Here is a 24,299-nt window from a genome sequence, read left to right on the forward strand (position 1 = left end):
GGTTCGCCTTCAGCCGCGTGGGCCGCAAGACGTGCGTGGGCCCGCACAAGTACTCGCTGCCCCCGCCGACGACGCCGATGTCGCTGGCGGCCGAAGAGCGCCCCGGCCTGGTCGAGTGGCCGCAACGCCTGGCCACCTTCACCCAGCCGCTGAGGCTGACCGTGCCCGACCTGCTCTCGTCCAGGGAGGCTTCGCGCAGCGTCGAATGCCTGCAGGACAGACACGTACGTACCTCCTTCCGCATCGGTGTCCTTGTATAAAGTGTACGCAGATGTTGCGCAACACAGATGTTGTGTTGTGTAGAGTACACTGTAGCTATCATGTACAGGTGCCCACAAAAGTTTTCGGAACACGAAAATTGAAACAAAGCCTTATTACTCATGCCCCGCCGTGGTGGCTCAGTGGTTAGGGCGCTCGGCTACTGATCCGGAGTTCCCGGGTTTGAACCCGACCGCGGCGGCCGCGTTTCGATGGAGGCAAAACGTTAAGGCGCCCGTGTGCTGTGCGATGTCAGTGCACGTTAAAGATCCCCAGGTGGTCGAAATTATTCCGGAGACCTCCACTACGGCACCTCTTTCTTCCTTTCTTCTTTCACTCCCTCCTTTATCCCTTCCCATACGGCGCGGTTCAGGTGTCCAACGATATATAAGACAGATACTGCGGCATTTCCTTCCCCAAAAACCAATTATTATTATTAAGCCTAATTACTGCGAAGCGTAAGCATGCAGCTATGAATAGAAGGGTGTGCTTCATAGATCGTAGCACGACCTCAGTGCCTGCACCCCTCAGTGCACCCCTCAGTGCCTGGCTGCACTTCTAGCCAGCGAGGAAATCGGTGACTTTCGTGATTTCGGCGTTCCGAAATCTTTAGTGGGCACGTGTACTCTACACTTTATTATGAAAGCGGTGCGTGGTTTATCGTTTGCACGGAGTGTTCCGCGTGCGGTAGGCGGTGCATGGTTTTAGCACGCAGCTGTTAGTGTTTTATTATTGCTGAGCCATCTACAGCTTGCTCGGCTGTAATCAATAGCCGCATTAATCATGTAAAACATTTCGGGCTCGGTTGATACAGTGTCAGTTTTATATATTCTTCTGGAGAGTGTTCTGCTTTCCGGTTGTCCTGTTCAGCAACATTCACTAAAGTGTACGTTACTACGTCTTAACCGATACTTGTTTCGCAAAAGTGTTCTTCGTACTGACCGTAACAAATTTATTGGCGCCAGAAACGCAGCGCCAGTAGGCTTTGCTGTTTGCTTTTCAGCTGCTTTTCTTTCTTGCAAGAAACAGAATAGGGGTTGTCTTATACGGGAAAGGGTCGGTGAAATACAATTGCCGCGTTCTAAGCGAACTCAGATGCAATGGTCCTTCTACAGTTTTCTCCAGGAGCACCGGTGAATATATAACTGTACAAGCGGTCTTATACTTTTAAACAGAGCTGTGTACGCTGGTTCGGCACGCGAACGGCCTAACTCATGCGCTCTACGAATTGCATCGTTTCCGCAGGACGGCAGCTTCTACCAGGACTGCGCTCCAAACGCGGCAGAGGAGCAGCAGCGGTCCTCACACCAGCGCCCTGGCGCCGTGGTTCGCAAGACCTCGTCCCGCATGTACCGCAGCCGCTCGACGTCGGCTCTCGTCATCGAGGCATCGCTGCTTGATGCGGACGTGGTGGACCACGACGAGCTGGACGCCGCGGTCTTGAGCGTGGCCCATTCGGGAGGCCGGTACCGTCGCGACTGCTTCGGTGAGGCGGCCGTCATGGACAGGTAAGCAGGACGCTTGAAATACGCCGTTAAGGCGTACCTTTATTGCTGCCGCAAATCGTGTAGGCACTGAAGGAAAATCGTCGCCGAAGAATGCCCAGGAAGAAGGCAGAACCATTACGCAATGGAGGGCTTGTTACAAGGATTGAAAAGCATCGCCATTTGGTTCCTTCTATGTTGATACAGTGTGTGTGAATAAGCTTAGCTACCGTTTCGTTTGCGACTTCCTCAACAGTCCATTATCTCCGTTTGGCTACAACTGACCTATTGTGTCTGCGGCAGGCGTTCAGAATAACACGATGTTTGCGAAAATTGTCCTCTATCGGCCAAGTGCTATGGTGAGAGATAGGAAGACGAGAAGGAAATCTGTCGAGACAACGAGAACAAAGAAGGCAGGGAGGCCAAGTTAGAACTCCAAAAGACACTTCTGCGACACAGAACCGCTAAGGCAGAACGAAAGCGGTAGGCGCGGCCCGTGGACCTCCAAGTCTGTCCTCGTAACAACTGTCAGCATTCGTATAGTACCACCACCGAAGAATGTTCTCACATCTTCACCAACTAGCCCAAGTATGCATGGTCAAGAAGCCTTTCACCTGCCTGAGGGAGAAAGGAAGGTAACCATCACCATTCGGGATTTATTGATTGATTGATTGATTGATTGATTGATTGATTGATTTTTTGATCGATCGCTCGATTTCGGAAAAGGATCGAATGTATGTTTGGGAGAGTACACAAGGATAGTATCAGGAGGTGAAGCGTTAAAATGTTTGACTGTTGAGGGCGGGCGATATCCTGTCTTCTTGCCGCCAAGATCATCCCAACTGAGGATCCCAGATCTGATATCCAGGTCAAGAGATGGGGCCATGATTTCGCCGGGTTTAGGAGTTGACGGTTTTATTCACAGTATGAATTAGTTTTGGAATACTTCGATATTGCCGTCATGGTCCGCCTCCTGGTGTCGCTATTTTCATTACAAGCCCATACGATATGAGCACTGGAGTTGGGTACCTTGCGTGCCTGTCAGTGGGGTCCGGTTCCTGCTTCTTCTTTAAGAAGTTCTATGCAGCCCTTACGCAAATCTGAGCTTAGCATCGTTTTTTTTTCTCTTATGCGTGCCGCTCAACCTCCGCCTGTTCCACACAGGGTGCCCGGCTGCAAAGACCTTCAGTGCTCGGAAGAGGGAGGCAGCACCAGCAGTGGCAGCAGTGGTGCACCGCCGACCCCGCCACTCGAGGAGGACGTGGGTGTACCAGGCGCCGGCGACACGGCGAGCCTGGCCAGTTCCACCCAGCACCGCTCGGACGAGTCCGGCTACGAGAGCGACGGCACCAAGAACGGCGGCGAGGACAGCCCCAACGAGGATGCGCCCGCTGTCGCCACTGCCACCGCCACGGCGGGGCACCTCTTCCAGCAGCACGGGCAGAGGTGCGCTTCCTCTCACGTTGTATTTGGTGGTGAATGTTACGGTATGCGCGCGTTCACAGTAGGGCATCCGGGGTCACGATCGAGCGAAATCCGCCTCCGCGGCTTACTTTCCGGCGGGAAACCCAGCGGCGAACGCAGTAGATGCGTAACCGATTTCTGTCGGCGGAAAAACCAGCGGAGGAGGTTTCGCTCGCCTCTCATTCAGCATCTAGTGCAGTTCCGCAGTCGCAACTCTGAGCACTACGGCATCTCGGTGGCGCACTTCACTCATGGCGCCGAAGGTCTTAGTATGAACGCACAGTAAGACTGCTTCCAACTGCCATTCTATAATTGACCAAGCTGTTCTGTAGGAGTACACTTCCCCAGAGCTAAGGTAAAAAATTGAGCCATTTTGTTTGATCCATTACCTTATAGCGGAACCTTCAGGTTCAGGCTTCAGACGTTGCCTTCTGAGCGACGCACCGACGAACGGACGCCGAACACATCACATACAGCGATGAACTAAGAATGAGCGTTTATTAGTCAGTTGGCAAGCCTTAAATAATGGGGGCTCTGTCAGCTGTTCGCTTAGGGCGAAGCTTCGCCTAATGAGTCCGTTCGCTGCCGACTCCACCGCCGCCTACTGTCTGTGTTAGAGGGAGATACAGTACATTCGTGGAGGTAAAGTGCAGAACTGAACTATTCCCGTTGGAGGTAGCTCTCTTCAATGCTGTTTTGAAATCTTACGAACGTTGCGCGTGTGCTGTGGCCAAGCTGGGAAATCAGTATTCACACTGCATAAATCATATCTTGAAGCAAAGGTGTAACGTTAAGACGGAAGCAAACGCCAACGCCCTCATGAAGAGAACCCACTGTTTCTCCTTCTTACTTTCAGCCGTGGTGAGCAGATAGTATCATTCATGTCTCTATAGCTAAAGCATCTTCCGGATTCTGACCACATTAAACGGTCGTAGATCGACGGCGTCCTGCACAGTCGCAGGCGTGTTCGCGTTTGAATACAGGCACAGTAGTACACTTTCGCGGCTGCGTGTCGCTGTTTTGTCAAATACTTGTGACACAGCTCTGTTATGTAACCTTGTTTCACGTAGTGCAAATGCCTATTCGTTGCTCATGTAAAGCACTCTGTCGTTGGGAGTGGAGCTTCATGCGAAGCCAGCGTTGTACTCGGGGTCGCCTTCCTTCTGTCTTTAGTTTGTTTATTCACCGTTGGAAAACTCGCTCATTATTCGAAGTCTTCGCTCCTCATCGCTGAACATGAATAAGGCCGCACGAGACAGTTACACATGTAGTGTTTAGCGACACATCGCAGCAATTCTTTTCCTCGGCAGGAGGATGACTCAAGCCAACGGAACCCTGCAGTCTCCACGCATCGTGTGCACGCAGCCCGCGAGTCATCCTTTCGCCAGTGACGTCACATCAGCGACCCCCCGCACGGCGGCCACCGCGACCACGACGCCGAGCGCAGCGCCATCCCAGCGTCGTGCTTCGTCCCAGGAAGGATCCAATGTTCAGAGGCTGGCGGCGGCCCTCTTACACAGGATCTCCCTGCAGTCGCCCAGTGCTGGGTCCAAGGGCGGTGATGCGTCCAGGCAGGACAAGTCCAGGTGAGGACGCTGCTGCCCTTAATGCAGTAAAAAAACAGCTGGTATTATAGAGAGCACAAATTGTGGAAAACTCGGTGCTCATTTCGGATGCAAGGTAATGGCTTAATACATAAATGGATTTTTTCACGTGCCAAAGTCACACTGAGTGCTTTGGGTAACGCCGTTCTGGAGGGCTCTGGATTTATTTCGTCCGTCTGCGGTGCTTTAACGTGCATCAAGAATTTCTGTATTTATAAACTCCGGCCAAATTACGCTGGGTAAATTAACGATAGACGCCTCGTAATCAAGCAGTCCTAGTAATCTGCCTGCACTCTGTTAACACGTTTTTTTTTATTTGGGTGGGGGGGGGGGGTCCTGATTATAAGCTGGGTACTTCAACAACTTGGATACTAAGTGCCCGGCTCTGCAGGTGCTTCTAGAGACCATAGGCAAGCCATTTAGTCCTTTAAGAGTAAAGGAGAAAAACGCGGCGTCTTACTGCCTTGGCAATGTTTGTATGTCATAACGCTGCCGTCGAACTGTCTCTAATCGCCGTCCACACTTCGTCGCGGCGGATCATTGTATACCACGGGTGAAGTGAATATGGATCTAGTTATCGGTTGCCCCTTCTCCCTAAAATTCTCAGAAAGGAGGAGATTATTGGTCATGCAGTCGAACGACGCCCTTTCTGTTTGCATATGCCTCGCTGTTCCGTTGAAACTCTGATGACGGACACGCAGCCCGCCGTAATGCCTCTCGAGGGCACGTGTCGAGCTCGACGCCGCTATTCTCATTTGACCGCCCTTGAGCGTAGTAAACGACCCTATTCTTTTCCTCATAAGGACAGATGGTCGACGATGTTCGCTGGTTTCGCTGCCCCCCAAAAGTTGGCTTCCTGGTGTCTTCACCTAAGCGGTTAGTTGGCTGTTCTGAATTCCCCGTGGTTGACCGTGGGGACACAGACATGGAGTCGGCGGTCGTATCGGGCCATATGTCTCTGTAATAGCGGAATGTGTTCTGAGGAGGAAAACTTGCAAACCATGTCCATTCTCCCTCCCCGCATCGCGCATTTCACATCATGTAACTTCCTTTTGCTTGTCACGTTTTATAGATTCCTCCTTTTCTTTGTCGTCACTGATTTCACTCACGGAAGAAGCTTCATATCTTATATTGCGAAGTCTTTCAGTAATCAAGAGTTCTGCCTCCTTTTTATAGGGTTAACTCTGCGCTGAACTAAAACATGGGCAGGAAGTGAGCGAGCGGCGCGGAAACTGTGCCAAGATTGTAACACGTAATTGATGGAAATGATCGATTTCCTCTGTCGCAGGCTTGAGTCTTCGAAGCAGGACCACTATCACGCAACGCCGTACGACTGCAAGAGCCTGCGCTGCAAGACGCAATCCCTGTTCTCCGTCCTCCGAAGGGGCGACAATTCGCAACAAGCGACCACACCCAGCAACAACAATAGCAGCAGCAGCAGTAGCAGCCGGGAAGCTGAATCCAGCCCGCGGTCCGAGAGGTCCGCGCCGCCGAATTCAGGTTCCAAGCTGGAGCAGTTCCGCGCCTGGACGCTGGACCGCAAGCTGCTGCGCAACCGCTGGAAGAAGTCGCCGTCAACGGAAAGCCGCAGCTGTTCGTTCGAGTCCCCCGTGCTGTCCAGGGCGGGCTCTCAAGAACAGTCTTCGCGGGATGAAGGCGCCGCCCCTCTTTTGCAGGGTACGCTCAAGAGTGCCTCGTCCTGGACAAATGTGTGTGTTGGCAACGACACAGTGAGGGACAGCGGTAAAGACTGCCGAGTGGGCCGCGCTAGTTTGGGCGATCTGGGGTGCCGCAGTGTCGGGGACGTGTCTGGTGGCGGTGACCTCGGACACCTCACGTCCAGCACCAACGACCTGCGGCGGCGCCTGTGGCTGGAGGCGCATCTGGAAGGTGGTTCGACGCGGCAGCAGCGGGGGAGTGACACGGCTTCCATGCGGAGCGTGCCCGACGGGGCGCGAGTGTTAGCCGTGCGCTTGGCCAAGGACTCGAGGGGCGAGCTAGGCGTGTACATCAAGGGAAAGTGTGGCCCGGACGGCTCTGTGCTTGGCTACGTAGTCGCCGACCTGGAACAGGACGGGCCAGCAGCCAGGTAAGCGCCTGAACCTTTTTAGAAATGCACCGTAACGATATCATGATTTGTTCCATGCTCCATATTTGACGAGGCTCCTCGTAAAAGCGCGTTAGGCAGTAGTTGTTGGAAGCGCACTTTTTCCTCTCAACGTTCTTGCTACTTCCTTCTGTTAAAACAGGTTGCGTTACTGACACGCTGCGTATTCCTGGAGTGCTTAATGTCCGCGTTTTCACTCGCGACTTGACATCATAACTCACTCGTAATGTTTTACACCGGTCAAACGTGTGTCGTTTACACTGTAAAGTGTAAAGTGTAATAACTATTTTCTCTTTCTTCCACAGGAGCGGCCAGCTCCGAAAAGGTGACGAGCTCCTGGTCATTAATGGTCATCAGGTTCAAGGGGTAGAAATCGAAGAGGCCCGTCAGCTGCTTGCCACACCGGACCAGGTGGTACACCTGCTGGTTGCTCGTCAGGTGAGAGGGCCTAGTAGTATGGTTTCATGCGGAAAATAGGCGACTGTTCAAACGTGGGTGCTCTTCATTTCGCATGTACACCTGTGAGGTGATTGAAGACTATTAATGATCAGGCGACTAGGCGGCGAGTATACAGCACAACCTCGATGATGCGATGACCGTTGATAAGAAATTTTGGGATGATACGATTTCGTAATGTTCCCGGGCCGCGCGCGCCCGGAGTGCAGAATTTCGGATGTTTAGAACAGTTCCGCGCCATTACGGATGATACGAACGCGCTGTGCTTACATCGCCGACAGCGCGATCACCAGTCGCGCTGTACGCACCGCGAAGTGAGCTGTGGCCGCGCAGAAGTAAATAAATCCCGTCAGCGTAAACAGATCTGCGAGAATGCATTTCTCACGAGTCTGCATACGGATTTTGTTTCTTTCGATAATAAAAACTTTGACGATGTAGATATTTTCCGTCACCCCGTGAAATTTGTATCATCGAGATTCTACTAGAACATTTCGCAACAGAAAATGAGATTTTATAAACGATTTGTTTCTAGTTTCTTGCCGCGAATCGCTTTTTTTTGTGTTTCTGCTTAACACTTGAAATGTTGCCCTAACACAGACAGAAAATCTTAGGCGATCCTGGGTGGATCGTCTGAATGCGGTATCATCCAAACGTTCGTTATATGTGAGGTGGCACACTTAGGTTCGTTATATGTGAGATGATACACTTAGGTTCCTTAAATCAGGGGTTAGCGCACTAATGTTTGTTACATTTGAGGTGGCTGACTAAGGTTCGTTGGTTCGTTGTACCCGAGGTAGTACTATCTGAATTCTTTATGAAACACACGCGCCACTCGTGAACGCGGTCGCCATTTCCGCTTGCATAGACCATTCTAATAGCTATCGCATTAAAAGGCTATCGAGTGGTCTCGTAACGTGAATACTATACTGTGAGACTTCCCGCAAAACGTTACCTTTCATCTCCGATGTCTGTGTCACGCGATTTCTTCTAGATTGCGAGGTATAGTTTAAGATGGGACACTTTGCTTGGCGGTAATTGTTTCTTTTAACAGAATAACTGAAGACAGGCCCCGAATGTTTTTGTGACTATTGACACCAGCCACCTTCTGCTCTTTCGTGATCGGAACGAGACATATACTTGTTTTTCAGGAAGAAGCGGAGGAAGACTACAGCGAAGACCCGCTGGCGTCGTCCCCACCTAATGGAGTGTCCCGGCTGGCTGAGCCCCACAGAGTCCCTGCCGAGCGAAGGGCCAGCATTTCGCACCCTGGCGCTGCTGCCAACTACAACACCATTCCAGAGGTGTCCGAGGACTGCGAGAAAGACAACCAGGTGAGCATCGGCAAGACCTTCTACTACTCACCGCACAAATAACACCTGCATAAGAAATTGGAGTGAAATTGCATTCATTGTTACCGCAGAAGGACTTTTTTGTAGAGGATACCCTAAGTTATCGACAGGGAAGCCATACAGCGGCATGTAGTGTTGGTCTTTTTTTTTCTGATGCAACGCGAGATCGCTATACATCCCGATTCCCATTTAGCAATTCGTTTGGTCGTAGTCATATTCATTTTCTATTTTAATCGTTTTCACAGGAGGTGCTCAAGGAAACACTATACAACAAATGCGCCTCCCCTAGCTTCAATGTGCTGTAGCAATAAACGTCGCGGGAACGCCAGTACTGCCATTTGTGTCGCCAGAACAGCTTGAGAGTGTCTGTTGCTAAGATAGTGCAGATATGGTGCCAAAGCGTTCAACTTCGCCGGTTTTCAACTCGCCGCTCGCGATCGGTACTGGCGCTAGGGGCTAGCAGTATTGAAACTGGGATGTCCCATTTCATTCGGCCATACTTCAGTTCGTTTGCATGAGCACTACATTGCGATGAACAGCTGTCCCTTAATCTTCTGGTTATATCAGTAATAATTTATTTCTGCAGATAAACTATTCCTTAGACACTGTGCATGCACTCGCCTGCAGATTTTATATTATATTGAACTTTTAATAATCGCACCTGTAGCGTTCTTAGGGACGGCAAGCACATACTTGTAAGACAGTAGGTCCTAAGAGCTGGGGTTTGAACAGCGCGTTTATCTCTAATACAGTCGAACCTCGCTACAACGAAACTGACGGGGTGCGCGAAAAATTTCGTTCAAGCGTAAATTTCGTTGTGGCGAAATCAGCCCAAGAGCACTGTCAGGTTGGACGACATAATCCCAAAACATCATTTACTTTCAAAGAAGTCGGACAGCTTCTCCTGCTTTTTTTTTTTTTGCCACGAGTGCTTTGGCGCGACATTCGCACTCGGTGAGCAGTTGCATCGCGACGTCGTCATCGTGAGCAATAATAAATCTGCGGAGCACTTCAAATGCTTCCATCACATTTAGTGCAGATGGTGGTGCTAAATCTTCTGCTTCGCTGTCATCATCCGATTATGCGTCGCTGTGGCGAACGCCCTCAATTATGGCTTCATCACTCAGTGGCTCGGAAGAAAGGAACTTCCGCTTCCTAGACAAAGCCGCCATGCTCGTGTCGATTGCAGCGCACGAGCACGAGTGAAAAAACTAGGGGAATCGCGCTGCTCCTGTTGCCAGGCTGCTGCGTCCTTTGGCGACGGATTGGTTGCGGCTCTGGCTTGAAAAAAAAAGAAAAAAAACGGGCGCTTGCACCCGCGCCTTGTCGCAAGGCAGCCAGCCCGATTGTCATCACCATCAAGCAATGGCGGTCTTCATGTGCGTTTGAATAAGCGGATCAATTTGTTCCAGCGAAACTGTAGAGAAACAAAGCAGCGTGGACCTAGGGGAGTACACATATGGGCGGCGATATGTTTGTTTTATTGTAAGACAGATTCCTATACCCAGCTTCGCATACCAAAAATTTCGTTGATGCGGAAACGCGCGCCAAAAATATTACGTTGTGATGAGAAATTTGTTCCATTACTTTCTATGGCGAGCTGACTGGGAACTGGAAATATTTCGTTGAAGCGACGTTCGTTGTAGCGAAGTTTGACTGTAGAACAAAACTCGCACTCGACCCGCTACTGGGCAAAAGAAGTTTCGTTTGTTACACAGTTCTGTTTTGTCACTTTCGAAGAGACCGCTGTGGCTTACGGCTGGTACGGCGCTGCTATGCGCATTGGAACGATTGGAATCGACACTTCAAAGACGCGCCAGTAGAATCTATCAGCAAAACTGACCACCGCCAAAGTGTGACTGCTCGTGCGTTCTACCCTTCATGTTCCTTCCAATCGCTCTGTCTTCATCACGTGACTCTACGTCCGCAGGTGACGCAACAGTACAGCAGCGGCGTGCTGTGCACTCTGCCGCGGCGGCCGCGCCACCACCACAACACTGGCAGCTCCGGGAGTGTGCCGGGCGTGTCCAGCGGAAGCGAGCTGCTCACGGTGACCTTCGTCAAGGGCCCCGGCCGGGGCGCCCTGGGCTTCAGCGTGGTGGGCGGCCGCGACTCGCCGCGCGGGGCCCTAGGCATCTACGTGCGGCGCATATTCCCGGGCGGCCAGGCCGAGGGCCTGCTCCGTGAGGGTGACCAGCTGCTGTCGCTCAATGGAGAGCCCTTCGAGGGCCTGTCACACGCCGAGGCCATCGCTGCCTTCAAGCGCGTCCGCCAGGGCGAGCTTGTGCTCAGGGTGGCCCGGAGGCCGCCCAAGAAGTGAGTGCCGCTTCACTTTAGTGCCTCTTGTTGACGTTGGTGATTTAAAGGGAAGGCCCACTTCCCTGACCGCTTTCTTAGATAGGCATGCTGCAATAGCCATCCATGACGATAAGTGAGACCAACTTTTTTTCAGTCCATTTTATGTGCACTGCCGTTTGCCTGCAACATCGAAATCACTATGCTGCACTCTGCGGTGGAGTGCACTGGATAAGAAACATGCTCAACAGTTCTTGTCCTTGACTGGGCCTTGTAGTTAAGGACACACAGTTCTACTCAAAAATAGGGTCTCCTGAGTGCTGCACACAACTGCTCACTCGAAGGAATAGGCGCTACAAGCTATGAATGCAAAAAAGCGGTTTCCTTTGCTTGCAGTAGAAGAAAATTGTAACTCCTTGAACTGGAAAGGAAGCAACACAGTTAACGAGTTTAATATGCACGTTTTAGAAAATAATGAGATTAATAGAAATTTTAAAGCATAGTTTGAATATCAGTTCAGTTTCATGGAATTTCATGATGTCCTCACATAATTTACAGAAGTGATTAATTTCACATTACTCTAGTACTTTCCTAACATTTTTGTGTGAGCAGTAGCATGCTGTAAAATGCTGTATAATATATTTCTCTAGCCTAGTAATGCAGCATGATTTGCAGCAATTGAAGAGATAGTAGCCAGCACTACACTAGACTGCAACCCAGTTTTGTTCATTGTTGGCCAAACTATGCTTTATCATTAATCATTTCAAGCATGTTTTTAGACATAGTGCAACTAGTAGAATGTGATGCGCTATTAAGTACACGTGCTATCATGTGGTACTGAAATTTCTTTCATAAAGTGTGCGGAAAGGGCTCTAGAGGCGAGGAAAGAGGAATAATGACATGCCTGGCAGGCCATAGCATTTTGCTGCGGCAAGCTCTATTGTTGATATACAGTGCGCAAAATGCAAAGGTATAAAAATATTTCCCAGCCGATACTGCCTATGGCACAAGTGATGAACACCTGTGTGTTTGTATGCCAAGAAGGTGCTAATGCTATCTTCATGCTACTTACTATAACTAATATATCCTGCCAAGTAACCTTACTAAATTAATTAGCTGTGCAGTTTTGATGAGACATTTCGTTACATTGACTGTAAGGAAATACAAAAGTGCAGAATTGCACTTCTTTGCTTGCAGCAGTGATTAATGAGTTGTGTATTTCTTTTTCCAGCTCACAAGTGTCCAAGTCCTGTTGTAACCTGGATAGCATGACATAGAGAAGACACAAGGCTTTGCGAGCATTAACCAGAGTCTCACAACATCTAGTCTGCCTGGACAGTTGCATCTGTGATACCATATGTGAATGATTCCAGCCTTACTCATCTCCTCCCACCCTCGAAAAAGTTTTGTACAGTAGCTTTCCCCATTAAATGTCAGCTTGTGTGCCTTACCAATACCAATATATTCGACCACTAAGTTTGTTCATTATGCTCCTAAAATGATGTTATATTAAAGCTAATGCAGTGTCACTCCTCTGAAATCTTGTCCTTTCTTGTGTGCTACTCATGAACTAATGCAGTTTTGTAGACAATTACCTAGTTAAGTCAGTTTCTCCACATTTAACTTTGCAAAACAAATGATGTCGCTGGACATCAATCAGAACTAGACAGGACGCTGAGCACACCTGCTTTCACATGACATGTGCACGTTGGGTCATAACAGGAACCATGTCAATATCTAGCACTTCGTAATACACACAAACTGCGCATGTATTTTCAGATTTACACATTGGCTGTTTTCCTCCTTGGCCAGTATGAAGTATTGCATTTAAGCCAGCTGAACAGTTAGGAAGGAGGTATGTTGGCAGAGCTCCTGATCCTTGAGCCAAATGACGACCATTGCAAATTGGCACATTATGCAACAGTGTTCACACATGTACACAAGCACCAGCACCTTCAAGCCATTGGTGTAGTGGTTTTTTTTTTTCATTAGCGAATAATTGATAGGGCTAGAGCGGCAGCTTTTAAGCGTTGGTTTCTGGGTTTCACATCGTTGTCGTAATAGTATTTCGTAGTCAATGGCGTAACCGGTGGGTGCGTTGCCATGGTAACCATGGGAGGAGAAGGGTATGAAATGAGTGGAAGAAGCCATAACACTGATGGATGGTTACCACCGGAGCCATCCGGAGGGTGGTTCCCATGCAAGGAGGAGGGTATCATGAGAGCGAAGGAATCCCCAGCTGGAGGATGGTTATCACAGAAGCAAGACGGTATGGCTAGAGCATAAGAAGTCATTGCCAGTGGATGGATGCCATGGGAATCATCCGGAAGGTAGTCACGCTCGAAGGAGGGGGCATGGCGAGAGCTTAGGAATGCGTAAACGGCGGTTGGTTACAGCAAAAGGAGGGAGAATATAGCAAGACCAAAGGAATGTAGCATGACCCATCTGTGGCAGCTGCTGTGAAACGCGCAGGCTGAGGAGAGGGTCACCAGTGGTGCTGCGCGCATAGAGCGGCTGACTGGAGAGGAGAGCAAGTCTAAAAGCGAGTACATGGGGAAAGCTAAAAAGGGGCACTCTAGAACTATAAAGGTGTAAAGTTGCTCTCATTTTCTCTACTTCAGCATATCTTAACATAAATACCTTTGCAGCTGTGTCTGAATCTTATGTTACACAGTCGTCCTGTCAATTTTTTTTACCTGAACACTTGGAAATTTAACATACACTACCACTGCTGAACCAGGAAGGAGGACAGCTTTTGCAAGTAGAGAATTTCAAAATTAATGTGCTTGCAATCTTCAGCTTTGAATGTCTTGAAAAAATCAGCATAGATTACGTGCTCACAAGTGCCATATTTTTTGCAACTTGTAGGCTGGCAGTTTGTAGTGTACCATAGTTTTGACGTATTCTTCTACAGCTGGACATGTTATTACAGCAGACAAACTGGTTTAAAGACAATTTAATGGCACTTTCCTGTCAGCTGTGTAATCTGAAGCATGAGATGAGATTTCACTGCCATGTAATTGAGAATTTTATTAGCAAAAGGCACACTTAACAAGGTTACAATGCACTCAAGATATGATTGCATTCCAATTCTGTGTTGTCTCTGCTCACTATAAAATAAGCAATACGAAAACTGATGAACATTTAAGCACAGCAGTAAACTGATCCTTCAGAAATCATGGACAGCAATGTGTCATAAAATGTCATTGTATAAGACAGTTGCATTTATTCTAACAGGGGAGCTGAGATTTTAAAATAAATTCACATTGTGTACAAATCATGAAAGTTCACAACCAAACGCATTAGGTTCTGCGATCTTTGTAGCCCACAGCCAACATTATGCAATAGAACAGATTTTTCTCTTTGTGGAAACAGTATGCAGGTTTATAGAGTTCAATAAACATTGCTGAAATGATACTCCCAACATCTTAAGTGCTTCATGAGTACTAGATGGCATTGTTTGAGATCACGCAAATTAAATCTACTGGCTTGCACTTGAGGGGCAAATAAGCACATATCCTAGCTTTAATGAGGAGGCTTGCTGAGCTAGTAGGTACATTATTAATAAACTGCAGCAGAGAAAAAACTGACAGTGAAGGCCACACAGTGGCATCGTCCTTGTCTGTGCTTTTTTATTGCCATTTCTTCTCTACTGCAGTTTATTAACATATCCTAGCATTACGTTTGAAACCTTCTGCAATATGAATAGTGGAATGTCGGTTGCAGAACATGCACTGTTGAAAATAAATTCTTCGGCAACACAAATGACAATCGAAATGTCTTTATGCATTGTCAGTTTGAAATGGCTGTATTTCAAACCATGTAGATTAATTATAGTGGTATATATATCCAAGGAACAAATAAATGTGCATGTTTACCTTTCACGAGAACGACACACATAGGCTGCAAATTGAGATGACAGTTGTGCTCAAATTGCTTTTCTTTTTTAATTTGAGCTTTTCTTTTTTAAGTGTCGCATTGATAAGCAATTGATTATTCGCAAAGGTATTCCTGGATGCATTAAGTGTAGCAGCCTACGGGATTGAAAAAGTACACTGCACCACGTTCTCCTATCCTTTCATTAATTCGATTATTTGCCCCCAGAGAAATGTTCCCCAAGTGCAAACTGTGTGGCCACGAAAAAACCACCCTACTACATATACTTTATGAATGTCCACGGGACAAACCACAGGAGAACTTGCAGCTCCCGAGCCCCGTACAGTGACAGGCCGCGTTGCTCCCCGGACAGGCCGCGTTGGTTTCCGGGAAGACAGCTCAGGGTAGTGAGACGAGCCATAGAGGTCGCTTTGCGCCAAGGGCTCATGGCTACCTGACGGGGTCCGACCCTTCCCCCCCCCTCCCGCACACACACACACATGCCATAGTCAATAGTCTAAACAAGACACTATTTGGGCCGACGAGATAAAGTTTCACCACTTATGTTCCTCGCGTAAAGGAGCAAGTAAGTGCGTCATGCGTGCCGGCGTCCCGTGTCCGTCACCTGTGAGCTGGCACTGAACCCTGTGCCATAGACGCTCCAGAAGTAGTCGTGCACCCGGCGTGCGACTTTGCAGCGCTCTTGCTGGGGTTCTGCCGGAGTGCCATCGGGCAGGAGCACGGTGTAGCGTGAATCGTTCGTGTAGGGCGCCCACGACTGTCCACCAGGCAAGCTCGGTGCTTTCCTGAAATGATCCCAGGAGGAGGGCGAAAGACGTATGTAATGCGCCAGCTAGCTATCTCTAAATTTTTATCAAGCAACCTTCGCATCAGTAACGTCGCTGTTGCAATGGTTTGGTTTGGTTAGGTTGAAGGGGATTTAACGCCTCAAAGCGACTCAGGCTATGTGTACTATCGCGATTGAAAGAAACGTGAACAATGCGGCGCCCACGCGCGCCGCTGTTCGAATTTATTTTCATCGGGCTTTTACCTGGGTCGTATGGAAAAGACATTAGGTTTAGGTTGAAGGGGGTTTAACGTCCCAAAGCGACTCAGGCTATGAGAGACGCCGTAGTGAAGGGCTCCGGGAATTTCGACCACCTGGGGTTCTTTAACGTGCACTGACATCGCACAGTACACGGGCCTCTAGAATTTCGCCATCATCGAAATTCGACCGCCGCGGCCGAGATCGAACCCGCGTCTTTCGGGCCAGCAGCCGAGCGCCATAACCACTCGGCCACCGCGGCGGCTCGAAAAGACATTAGAGTCGTCCTAGAATGTATCATGAACGACTCTAGCGTCTTTTTGCTATCACCGAAGTAAAAGAATGCGAACGGCGGAGGGCCTATAGGATCCGCTCTGTTCGCATTTCTTACCATCGCCTCTGTACCTGTACTTCAACATCCCTAAGGCGTTCGCAGTGATCAGATGAGGAACTTTGAGATAATGGGAACTTGCGTTTGTGCATTGGCTGGTCGAGCCGCCATTATGATAAAAACTGCCCTTTCTGTACGAATGTTCCAACGAAATTTCTATCGGCCACCGACAAAGTGCCTCAAAATTAATGGCGAGACTGAAAAAGCTAAGGACTGAGGCGGACAGAGGCTCACTTCTAGTGGAAGATCTCTAAACCAGTCCAGCTAGCACACATGGTTCGTCGCCGACTCCACGCGGCTTTGAGCAGTGAACCCGAAACAGCTTGACAATCAGCGTTTCACATCATATTTGGTTTTCGCATCAAGAATCGCTTCGCGATCATCCCTTGGATTTTCACAGCCTCGGTATGAAGCCACTATTCTGCAACCATTTGTGGTTCAAATGTTCAACAGCGGCCTACATCACTCACTGGATGCTTATCACGCGCCCAGCAAATTCCAAGGCAGACCGATAACTGTGCCGCATATTTCTGCACGTATACTGGTTCAAATATGGCATGGAGGCCGCAGGAAACTACAACGGCTTTGCAACTATACAATAAAGTTGTACCGATTCACAAAGAGTTGTTTGCCCGTTGAGTCTGGCTCGCTGTTACAAAATGTATATGAGCAAGGCTTAAAGCAGAGGCTGAAGAAACTCTGATACGCATGTTTTATATTTAAGCGCGGGCTGATATATATACGGACATGATATTAGTGGTTCCCTTCTCTTGGGCTCTTTTGCAGCCGGAAGTCGTGTAGTCTAGCCCGCAGTAAGTCTGTTTTGCTGTTTATATTACAACATCCGGAGTAGTACTTTTTGAAAAGTACGTTCTTGTGCAGTAAGACCAAGGACGAAACACGTACGACATGCACAGGGTGCAACTTCGAGCTGTTCATTTTCTTGAAAAACAGCTACATTTATACCGTCCAGATTGATAACAGATTATCTGTACGTGTCGCTTGTGTTTCATACTTTGTCTTATTGAGCCAACTATGAACAAACTTGAATAAACAAAGTTACTCATTGGTGTAGTACTGTTAAGATCACAGGTGGGCAACCTCATGAGGTCGACCTCAACATCACGTCGTGAGGTGAGGTCGGCGTCGGCTCGAAATTTTGTGAGTGAGGTCAGCAAATCAGACCTCAACCTCACGCGTGAGTTTGAGGTTGAATGAGGTCGTCATTTAATAAAAGTAATATTAATAATTGGTTTTGGGGGAAAGTAAATAGCGCAGTATCTTTCTCATGCATCGTTGGACACCTGAACCGCGCCGTAAAAGAAGAGATAAAGGAGGGAGTGAAAGAAGAAAGGAACAAAGAGGTGTCGTAGTGGAGGGCTCCGGAAAAATTTCGACCACCTGGGTATCCTAACGTGCACTGACATCACACAACAAACGGGCGCCTTAGCGTTTTATCGCCATAAAAACGCAGCCGCCACGGTCGGGTTCGAACCCGTGAACTCCGGATCAGTAGCCGAGCGCCCTAACCACTGAGCCACCGCGGCGGGTGTCGTCATTTAGTGAGCTCGAAATTTTGAGGTCGAGACTTTTTGCAGTTGCCACGTCTTACTCCAACGAGTGCCGCTTCCGAAGCGGAGTTGCAGCGCATCCCCGCAGATTTCATGCAATGACACTTGGTGTTCGGTTTCCCCTGTTTGGACAACCGGATGCCACAGTTCCCTCTTAGCTTCCGGTGCTGCGCCGTAATGTCCGTTCAGTCCGAGCCTACAGGAAGACGCACCCCTCTGGTCTTCCCGGAAGGAGTGTTACTGTCACAGCACGCCACTCTCCCTCCCCCTTGTCCCGCTGGCGTAGCACCCGGCTGCCTGACGGTCGGCTCAAATCCCCGGGAGCGCGCAAAGCACGTAACTCACGTTGACCCCCGGTAGCTTTGTTTGATGCCGCGAACAAATAAGTTCAGTCCAACAAGCAAGAAGTAAATTCGTCGCAGCGCCGATGGCCCCAAGCAAGGCTGCTTCGTGTTCATGCTCGTTGCCGGCGCTGAAGTCATGGCTCTTGCCTTGCAGTCGAGTAAAGGGGATCCTGCTGTACATTACCAGCTCACTTAACAGAAACTAGAGTAGTCGGCACAGGCGAGAGAATGTGGTTCAGGCGGTTCCTAACAAGGACACCTGCTGATTTGATTAAAAAAGCACGTAGCCAGAAAAACCTGTATAACACCGTCGAAGCTTTTGATCGGTGACTTCCCCTTTCGAATCTCGCACTAATTCTGTACATTCCCGTTCCGTAATGTAAGCAGATGCAAATATAATTTCGCTTTTTTATCCTTCCGAATAACCTCTCTTTGGTCTCCAGTTCCTTGTTCCTTCTCGGACATTCGCTTATTATGACGAAACCCCGCACAGCATAGCGGTGTCGCAGTGGCGAAAAAATGCAAAACTATAATGAACGTGTGGTGATGTGGCAGCCGATTCCTTTTCCTCTTGTTTTAATGAATATGTGTGAACTGAACTGATTACATGCTCGCGCTGTGCTGCTGAGTCTGTTTCAAACCTTCTAATATGACGTTTAATGTGGCACGCTGTTGTTAGCTTCTGTTTTTAGTGTGCGATTTTTGTTTGTATGTTTATACTCATTAATCTTTTTCTTTTCTCGTATGGGATCAGTTAGGTTGGCGGCCTGCCTTGCAGAGGACCAGGCACTACACGTTATCTTTAACTATTCTGCAGAGACCCATCGTTCACCTTAAACGGCTTCGCAGAATGCTCGCGCGGTTAACTTAAAGCAGCTTGTCTCAGACTGGTTGACGAAATGGTACCCAGAATTCTGTTGAGGCGTGTGAGTACTTAGGCGGTCCCCCCCCCCCCCCCTCCGAGTGGGGGGGGGACAAAGATATCGCTGCGGAAAAAGATATCGCTGCGGGGAAATTTGTGCGGAGAGCCATGGTGCTCTTGACAGAGAGAGCGGTTCACGCTGCTTACTCTAGGCCAGTTATTTTGACCCATGTGGTTTTAATAGTTGGCGCAGTGTTCGAAGAGGTAATCTATCCCTTTCTTTCAAAATGCCGCGGGTTCACTGAGTCATCGGAGAATTCCCAGGATTTCGATACCATTGCCATCGCCACCTGGAGGGAAGTGGCGGAAACGGGGGAGGGTCTTGACCTCCCAGGAACATCAACATCATTATTTTTTAGCTGCAGGCATTCCTATTTTCCCGCACAATAATTGTCTTCGGTTGCTGGGTAATCATACAATATTTAATCAATATTCTGGCAACTTTTAATTTGGTAGCAGTATATCAGACTTCCCCGGGCACATGAGGATACATTGTTAGCATCATCGTCATCGCCATCATCTCGAGAATCAGAGGCATGTGTCGTTGCATTATCTTTGCAGTATGTCACATGAGAACTGGCGCGTTTACCTGCTGGACAATCCGAATGTCATTAATGTAGACAGAGTTGTGGGCACTCTTTTTAAAGCGTCATGCGCGCATGTGTAGTAATCTGGGATCCATATGGATCTTGAAATGGGGTGGAAGGGGGGTGAATGGGGGCCTGGTATGACGAGAAACTACATAGTTGTCACGTGAGTAGGTGTGATGTCATATTACAGCGTCGCCACGTGACTAGGTTTGATGGCACATTACATCGCTGTCACGTGACCTAGTATGACGTCACACTCACATGAAGACATCAATAATTAAACTAGTCGGCCTTAGCGTTACCTAGTTATATTAATTAGTATTAATTAATTATGTGACGTCATCAGCGTCGCGTGGCTCGTCGGCTCCTGACGTCGCTTGGCGCCGTTTCTTGCGGACTTTTTTGCGGATATGAGCTTGAAAGTGAGCCATCTAATGTTTTCGCATTAATAAAAGAAGCCGCTCGCTTCTATACAGAGATAAATGCAACGTGCCTCTGTTGGTGTACTACAGTCGCAGCTTGTTAAGTGTTTTCGAATGCAACATACAAAGGACTGAAAAGAGCATTCTCGCTATGCCAGATAGAGCTAGAAAATCGAAATATACTGATATGCGTCTGCATAACCCTCGCATTGGAAAGTAAATCGACGACCAGTTTCTTTATATTCGGTAACTATTCTCAAGCCTGAAAAGGGTACCGTGAACACCTCCCCCCCCTCCTCCCAATTTCTGCTAGATGGTGTTGAAGGGCTGTGTTTGTCAATTGCCGGTTCGTGCGTGAATGAGCGAGAGGCTTCCAATACGAACAAGTATACACAAAGCAGGTTGCCAAATATTGACACATATAAAGTACTCACCGACGTACTGGTGGTAACCGCGTATGGGACACCCCTGCCCGCAGGCCATATACTCTCTGAGGGTTCATCCCAGATTATAAGCTTTTCCTATTGCGTGCACATCAATAGTGTCTGTACACACCTTATTAAATAATAGCAACATTATTTTGGCTTTCCTATCTTACAGGATTCTCAGAATGGTTTTTAACTGAAAAACTTCTTAATCGCTTTTTGTTTTGTTTTCGTTTGTTTTCTGAGGTCGAGCAGCCGACCACAACCTCACGATTTGAAGTAGAGGTGAGGTTGAGTGAGGTCAGCAGTGGCCTCAGGAAAAGTGAGGTGAGGGCGTCTAAGGAGACCTCAACCTCCGCTGATGAGGTTGAGGTTGAGTGAGGTCGGCAAATTCTTTTTGAGGTTGAGGTGAGGTCAAGATTTTTGAGGTCAAATGCCCACCTCTGGTTAATATGCTTAGACGATAGGGTGTCGTCATCGTTCCAGGTTTTACCCACAACAGTGCTTTCGAGAGTTATATGAATGCCTTACCCTGACTTCAGGAAGTGGGCTATTTGCGAAGCAGACAGGATGAAACTGTGCGAGTTGTTACTCGTTCCCACGAAGTGGAAGACCGAGCCGCTTCCTATCGATGCCACTGCGTCTGCAAACTGCATCATCGGACAGCGGAACACCAAGTCTTCTAAAAATTCCTTCAGGACAGCATATGCGCTACCAGTAATAGGTCCATAATGCGCTTTTATCTCATCAATAAGTTGAGGCAGGTTGTCTTCGAATTCCTTCGTGATTTCCTTGAGAAAAAACGTGAGAAGCTTGGCGACGACACGCGTTTCATCTTTTTCGGCGATACCGCCTTCTGTCTTCAGCAAAGGCAACAGATGGCGCTGGAATAGCACCTCGGCCGCGCGCCTGTCAACGCCGCACAGAAGATCCACGCCGTCCAGGCCGCTCTCGTCCACAAGCCTCTCAGGAGGGTAGATCAGGGGTTCCTGGTCGAAGCTCGGCACGAACCAGACCTCGTCGAGCGCCACGGCGTAGCTCAGGAGGGTCCCTTCCGAGTACGACCGCTGTAGGTACAGCGACGCGACGTCCCCCGCGTGCACATGACATCCGAGCAGCCGACAGAGTCGCAGCGCCCTCTGCTTGCCGACGTGGCGGTCGTTGCGGGGCATCATGGTGAACGGCGACATGTCCTGGAGTACGGCTCTCTTGAAGAAGCGTCGGCCGAGACTCCTGAGAGCCAGAGTGAGCATAGCGGCGCCAGAGCCCTGTCCCAGGGCGACCACGGATTCGGCATCGCCACCGAATTCGGCCGCGTTCTCCTTGATCCATCGCAGCGCCAGGAGCAGGTCGAAGAGACCCACGTTTCCAGGAATACCCTGGTTTCCCGTGTTGAGGAAGCCCAAGAGACCCATGCGGTGGCTTGGAACGACGACGACGACGTCTTCGCTGGCGGCCAGCTCTTTCCAAGCCGGAGACGTCGTGAACCGCGTCGTGCGGAACCAGTCCTGGACGAGGGCCACTATGACTGTTTTGTTGCCTTTTTCCGTGTGTCGACAGGTCGGGGGAGTCCAGATGTTGAAGTAGAGACAGTCGTTTGACTAAGGCACGTCCAGGGCTCCGACTTGGATGCACGGCGGAGCTCGGGAAAAGGCGTCCACGTAGCCGTCGTCGAAGCGGCTTTGAGGTTCGGCCCTTAAAGAGAGCAGAAAAAGTAAAACTGGACCAGGTAGCTCCCTACTGCTTTGAGATAGTTTAGAGAAAACTGGCGCCAACCAGTATTTTTAACTTTACCCATAGTTTCGGGACCAACTCGGTCCCTTCTTCAGGGGTGACTAAAGTGTGCCAGCAGCAGCGGGGTGCTTGCTGTTTTTGCTCTCCCTTTGTTAGCACGTGGCGCAGCTAGTCCACTAACATACGCGCTACGTGCTAATAAAGGGAGAGCGAAGGCAGCACCCCGCTGCTGCTGGCACACTTTAGTCACCCCTGAAGAAGGGACCGAGTTGGTCCCGAAACTATGGGTAAAGTTAAAAATACTGGTTGGCGCCAGTTTTCTCTCAACTATCTCAAGAACCGAACCAGACGGACTTCCGTGGAAGATATTTTTGTTTTGAGAGTATGGAAGGCAAAAAGTTCCCATTGAATTCTACGGCCTAGCTAAATTTCAACGGGAGCTGTGTGCATTTCTTGCGAATTCAATGTGCGCGACTACAATGGTCTAAGCTCTCACATCTTTTCCATTTGAACGTCAAGCTGTAACAACATTCATGAGCTTGTTTTCTTTTTCGCATTGCTCTAACAGGAATCTTTCACGTGCTGGTTTTTTTTTAATATACATTCTTTTCTCATCCATCTGTAGGACCTTTGAGACAGGCCTGTCGTGTAATGAGTCTTCCATTATTTCGCTGCCTTACTATACGCCGAAACTGCGTTTAATACAAAGAAAGTATACAGTCTGTATAGAATCATGTGTTAGGTGTAGCTTCCAAGACGATGAATTATTTACCGCCCACGGTTCATCGTCTAGAAATTTTCATTCAAATCTTTGTATATTTACCGGTGCAAGATGCCTTTCAGGATAAGTCGGCCCTCCAAAATCTCGACAACATCCCTGGATAGCTATAGAAGGTTGAACACAGGAGGCTAATGAATTCAAATTAGTCATTTAGGTAGCGTTCTTGGAAAAAGTTATTTGCGAGCGCGCATAGATTATCTATAGTGGTTCTCGTTTGAACTTCCATTGGCCCTGGTGCTAAACGTGACACTCGGCGCTCCTCAAGGCGAGGGACGCGCTCAGCCAAATAGTCCTTAAGAACGCCGCAAACATTTCCTAACAGGTGCAATGTCGACTCTTCCCGAGAGGTCGTTTTTTTCCCCGTACCTAATGAATCGACCGACGTATGTTGCGTACGGGACACCCATAAAAGCTCGCACGGACAGATTTCTGCCGATGTCCAAGCTCCGTCCACGTATGACGCCATTCGCTGTGAACAGGATGGCCTGGTCGTCGGGCGTCAAGCAGCCCGTGGCGGGGTCTGGCGTCGGCGACCGCCAAGTCACGGCCTCGGTGGTGCTCATGTGGGGCTCAGGGGACGACTGCCGGCGCAGCATCAGCAACACCACGACCAGTGCCAGCACGGCGGCGAAGAAACCCAACGCGAGCATGGTGGTGAAGACTGCGGCACTGAACGGAAAAAACGAACGAAGCCGCAAATACTACAAATAAAACCTGCAAAAAAGTGATCTCCTATGTAATGCCCAAGCCGAAAGGCCCCAGCCCACGAGTGTATGAGGCACTGCACTTCTAGCTCCCCAAATCTGGAAATCTGTTGAGGTTAACACCCTATTTGTTCCTCCGGTCTTTGATACCTTGATGGATGCCGCAAGATCCTGGCTACGTAAGTCAAACGCAAACTGCGGCCTGGCGACTTGTGACCAAGCCTGAACACATTCATGCGCTGCGGCTGCTTTGTCGCACCCGTTTATTCAGCAAGGGTAACGCGGCCCTGCCACGCAGCTCTGCCTTTGACCGTGTCCTTCACAATAATACTGCGAAAATAACAATTCAAGTCAGTTTATATTGCTCATACCAGCGTTACCTGACTGAGCGGGGTCGTCCTGGATGTTACGGGCTGTTGGCACGTTCTCTATTATACTGTTTTAGCACGTACCGTTCCTGTACATACCGCTACGTGG

General features: G+C 49.1%; 2 protein-coding genes across 2 annotated transcripts; one reads left to right on the forward strand and one right to left on the reverse strand.

Annotated features, from left to right (window-relative positions):
* On the forward strand, positions 1-12,557 carry a (arc; the record flags this gene model as incomplete). Its single annotated transcript, XM_077654475.1, is given in 9 exon segments — positions 1-224; positions 1,504-1,766; positions 2,907-3,188; positions 4,517-4,792; positions 6,099-6,899; positions 7,223-7,355; positions 8,522-8,704; positions 10,653-11,038; positions 12,249-12,557. Coding segments are annotated over 9 exon segments (2,594 nt in total), but the record flags the coding sequence as incomplete, so codon positions are not given.
* Positions 12,558-21,297: 8,740 nt separating this feature from the next.
* On the reverse strand, positions 21,298-23,768 carry LOC144119710 (cholinesterase-like). The gene is made up of 3 exons (XM_077652266.1): positions 23,538-23,768; positions 21,454-22,204; positions 21,298-21,314 (listed from the first exon to the last, which is right to left on the reverse strand). The coding sequence occupies exons 1-3, from the start codon at positions 23,766-23,768 to the stop codon at positions 21,298-21,300; spliced, it is 999 nt and encodes a 332-aa protein (XP_077508392.1).
* Between the last annotated feature and the right edge of the window lie 531 nt (positions 23,769-24,299).

This window comes from Amblyomma americanum, chromosome 2, assembly GCF_052857255.1.
Source record: "Amblyomma americanum isolate KBUSLIRL-KWMA chromosome 2, ASM5285725v1, whole genome shotgun sequence".
NCBI classification, from domain to species: domain Eukaryota; kingdom Metazoa; phylum Arthropoda; class Arachnida; order Ixodida; family Ixodidae; genus Amblyomma; species Amblyomma americanum.

Coding starts and splice junctions, on each gene's coding strand:
- LOC144119710 (XM_077652266.1), bottom strand. CDS start 23,768: ATGCTCGCGTTGGGTTTCTTCGCCGCCGTGCTGGCACTGGTCGTGGTG. Junction 22,205..23,537: donor ACATCGGCAGAAATCTGTCC/GTGCGAGCTTTT, acceptor GACGTGCCTTAG/TCAAACGACTGTCTCTACTT.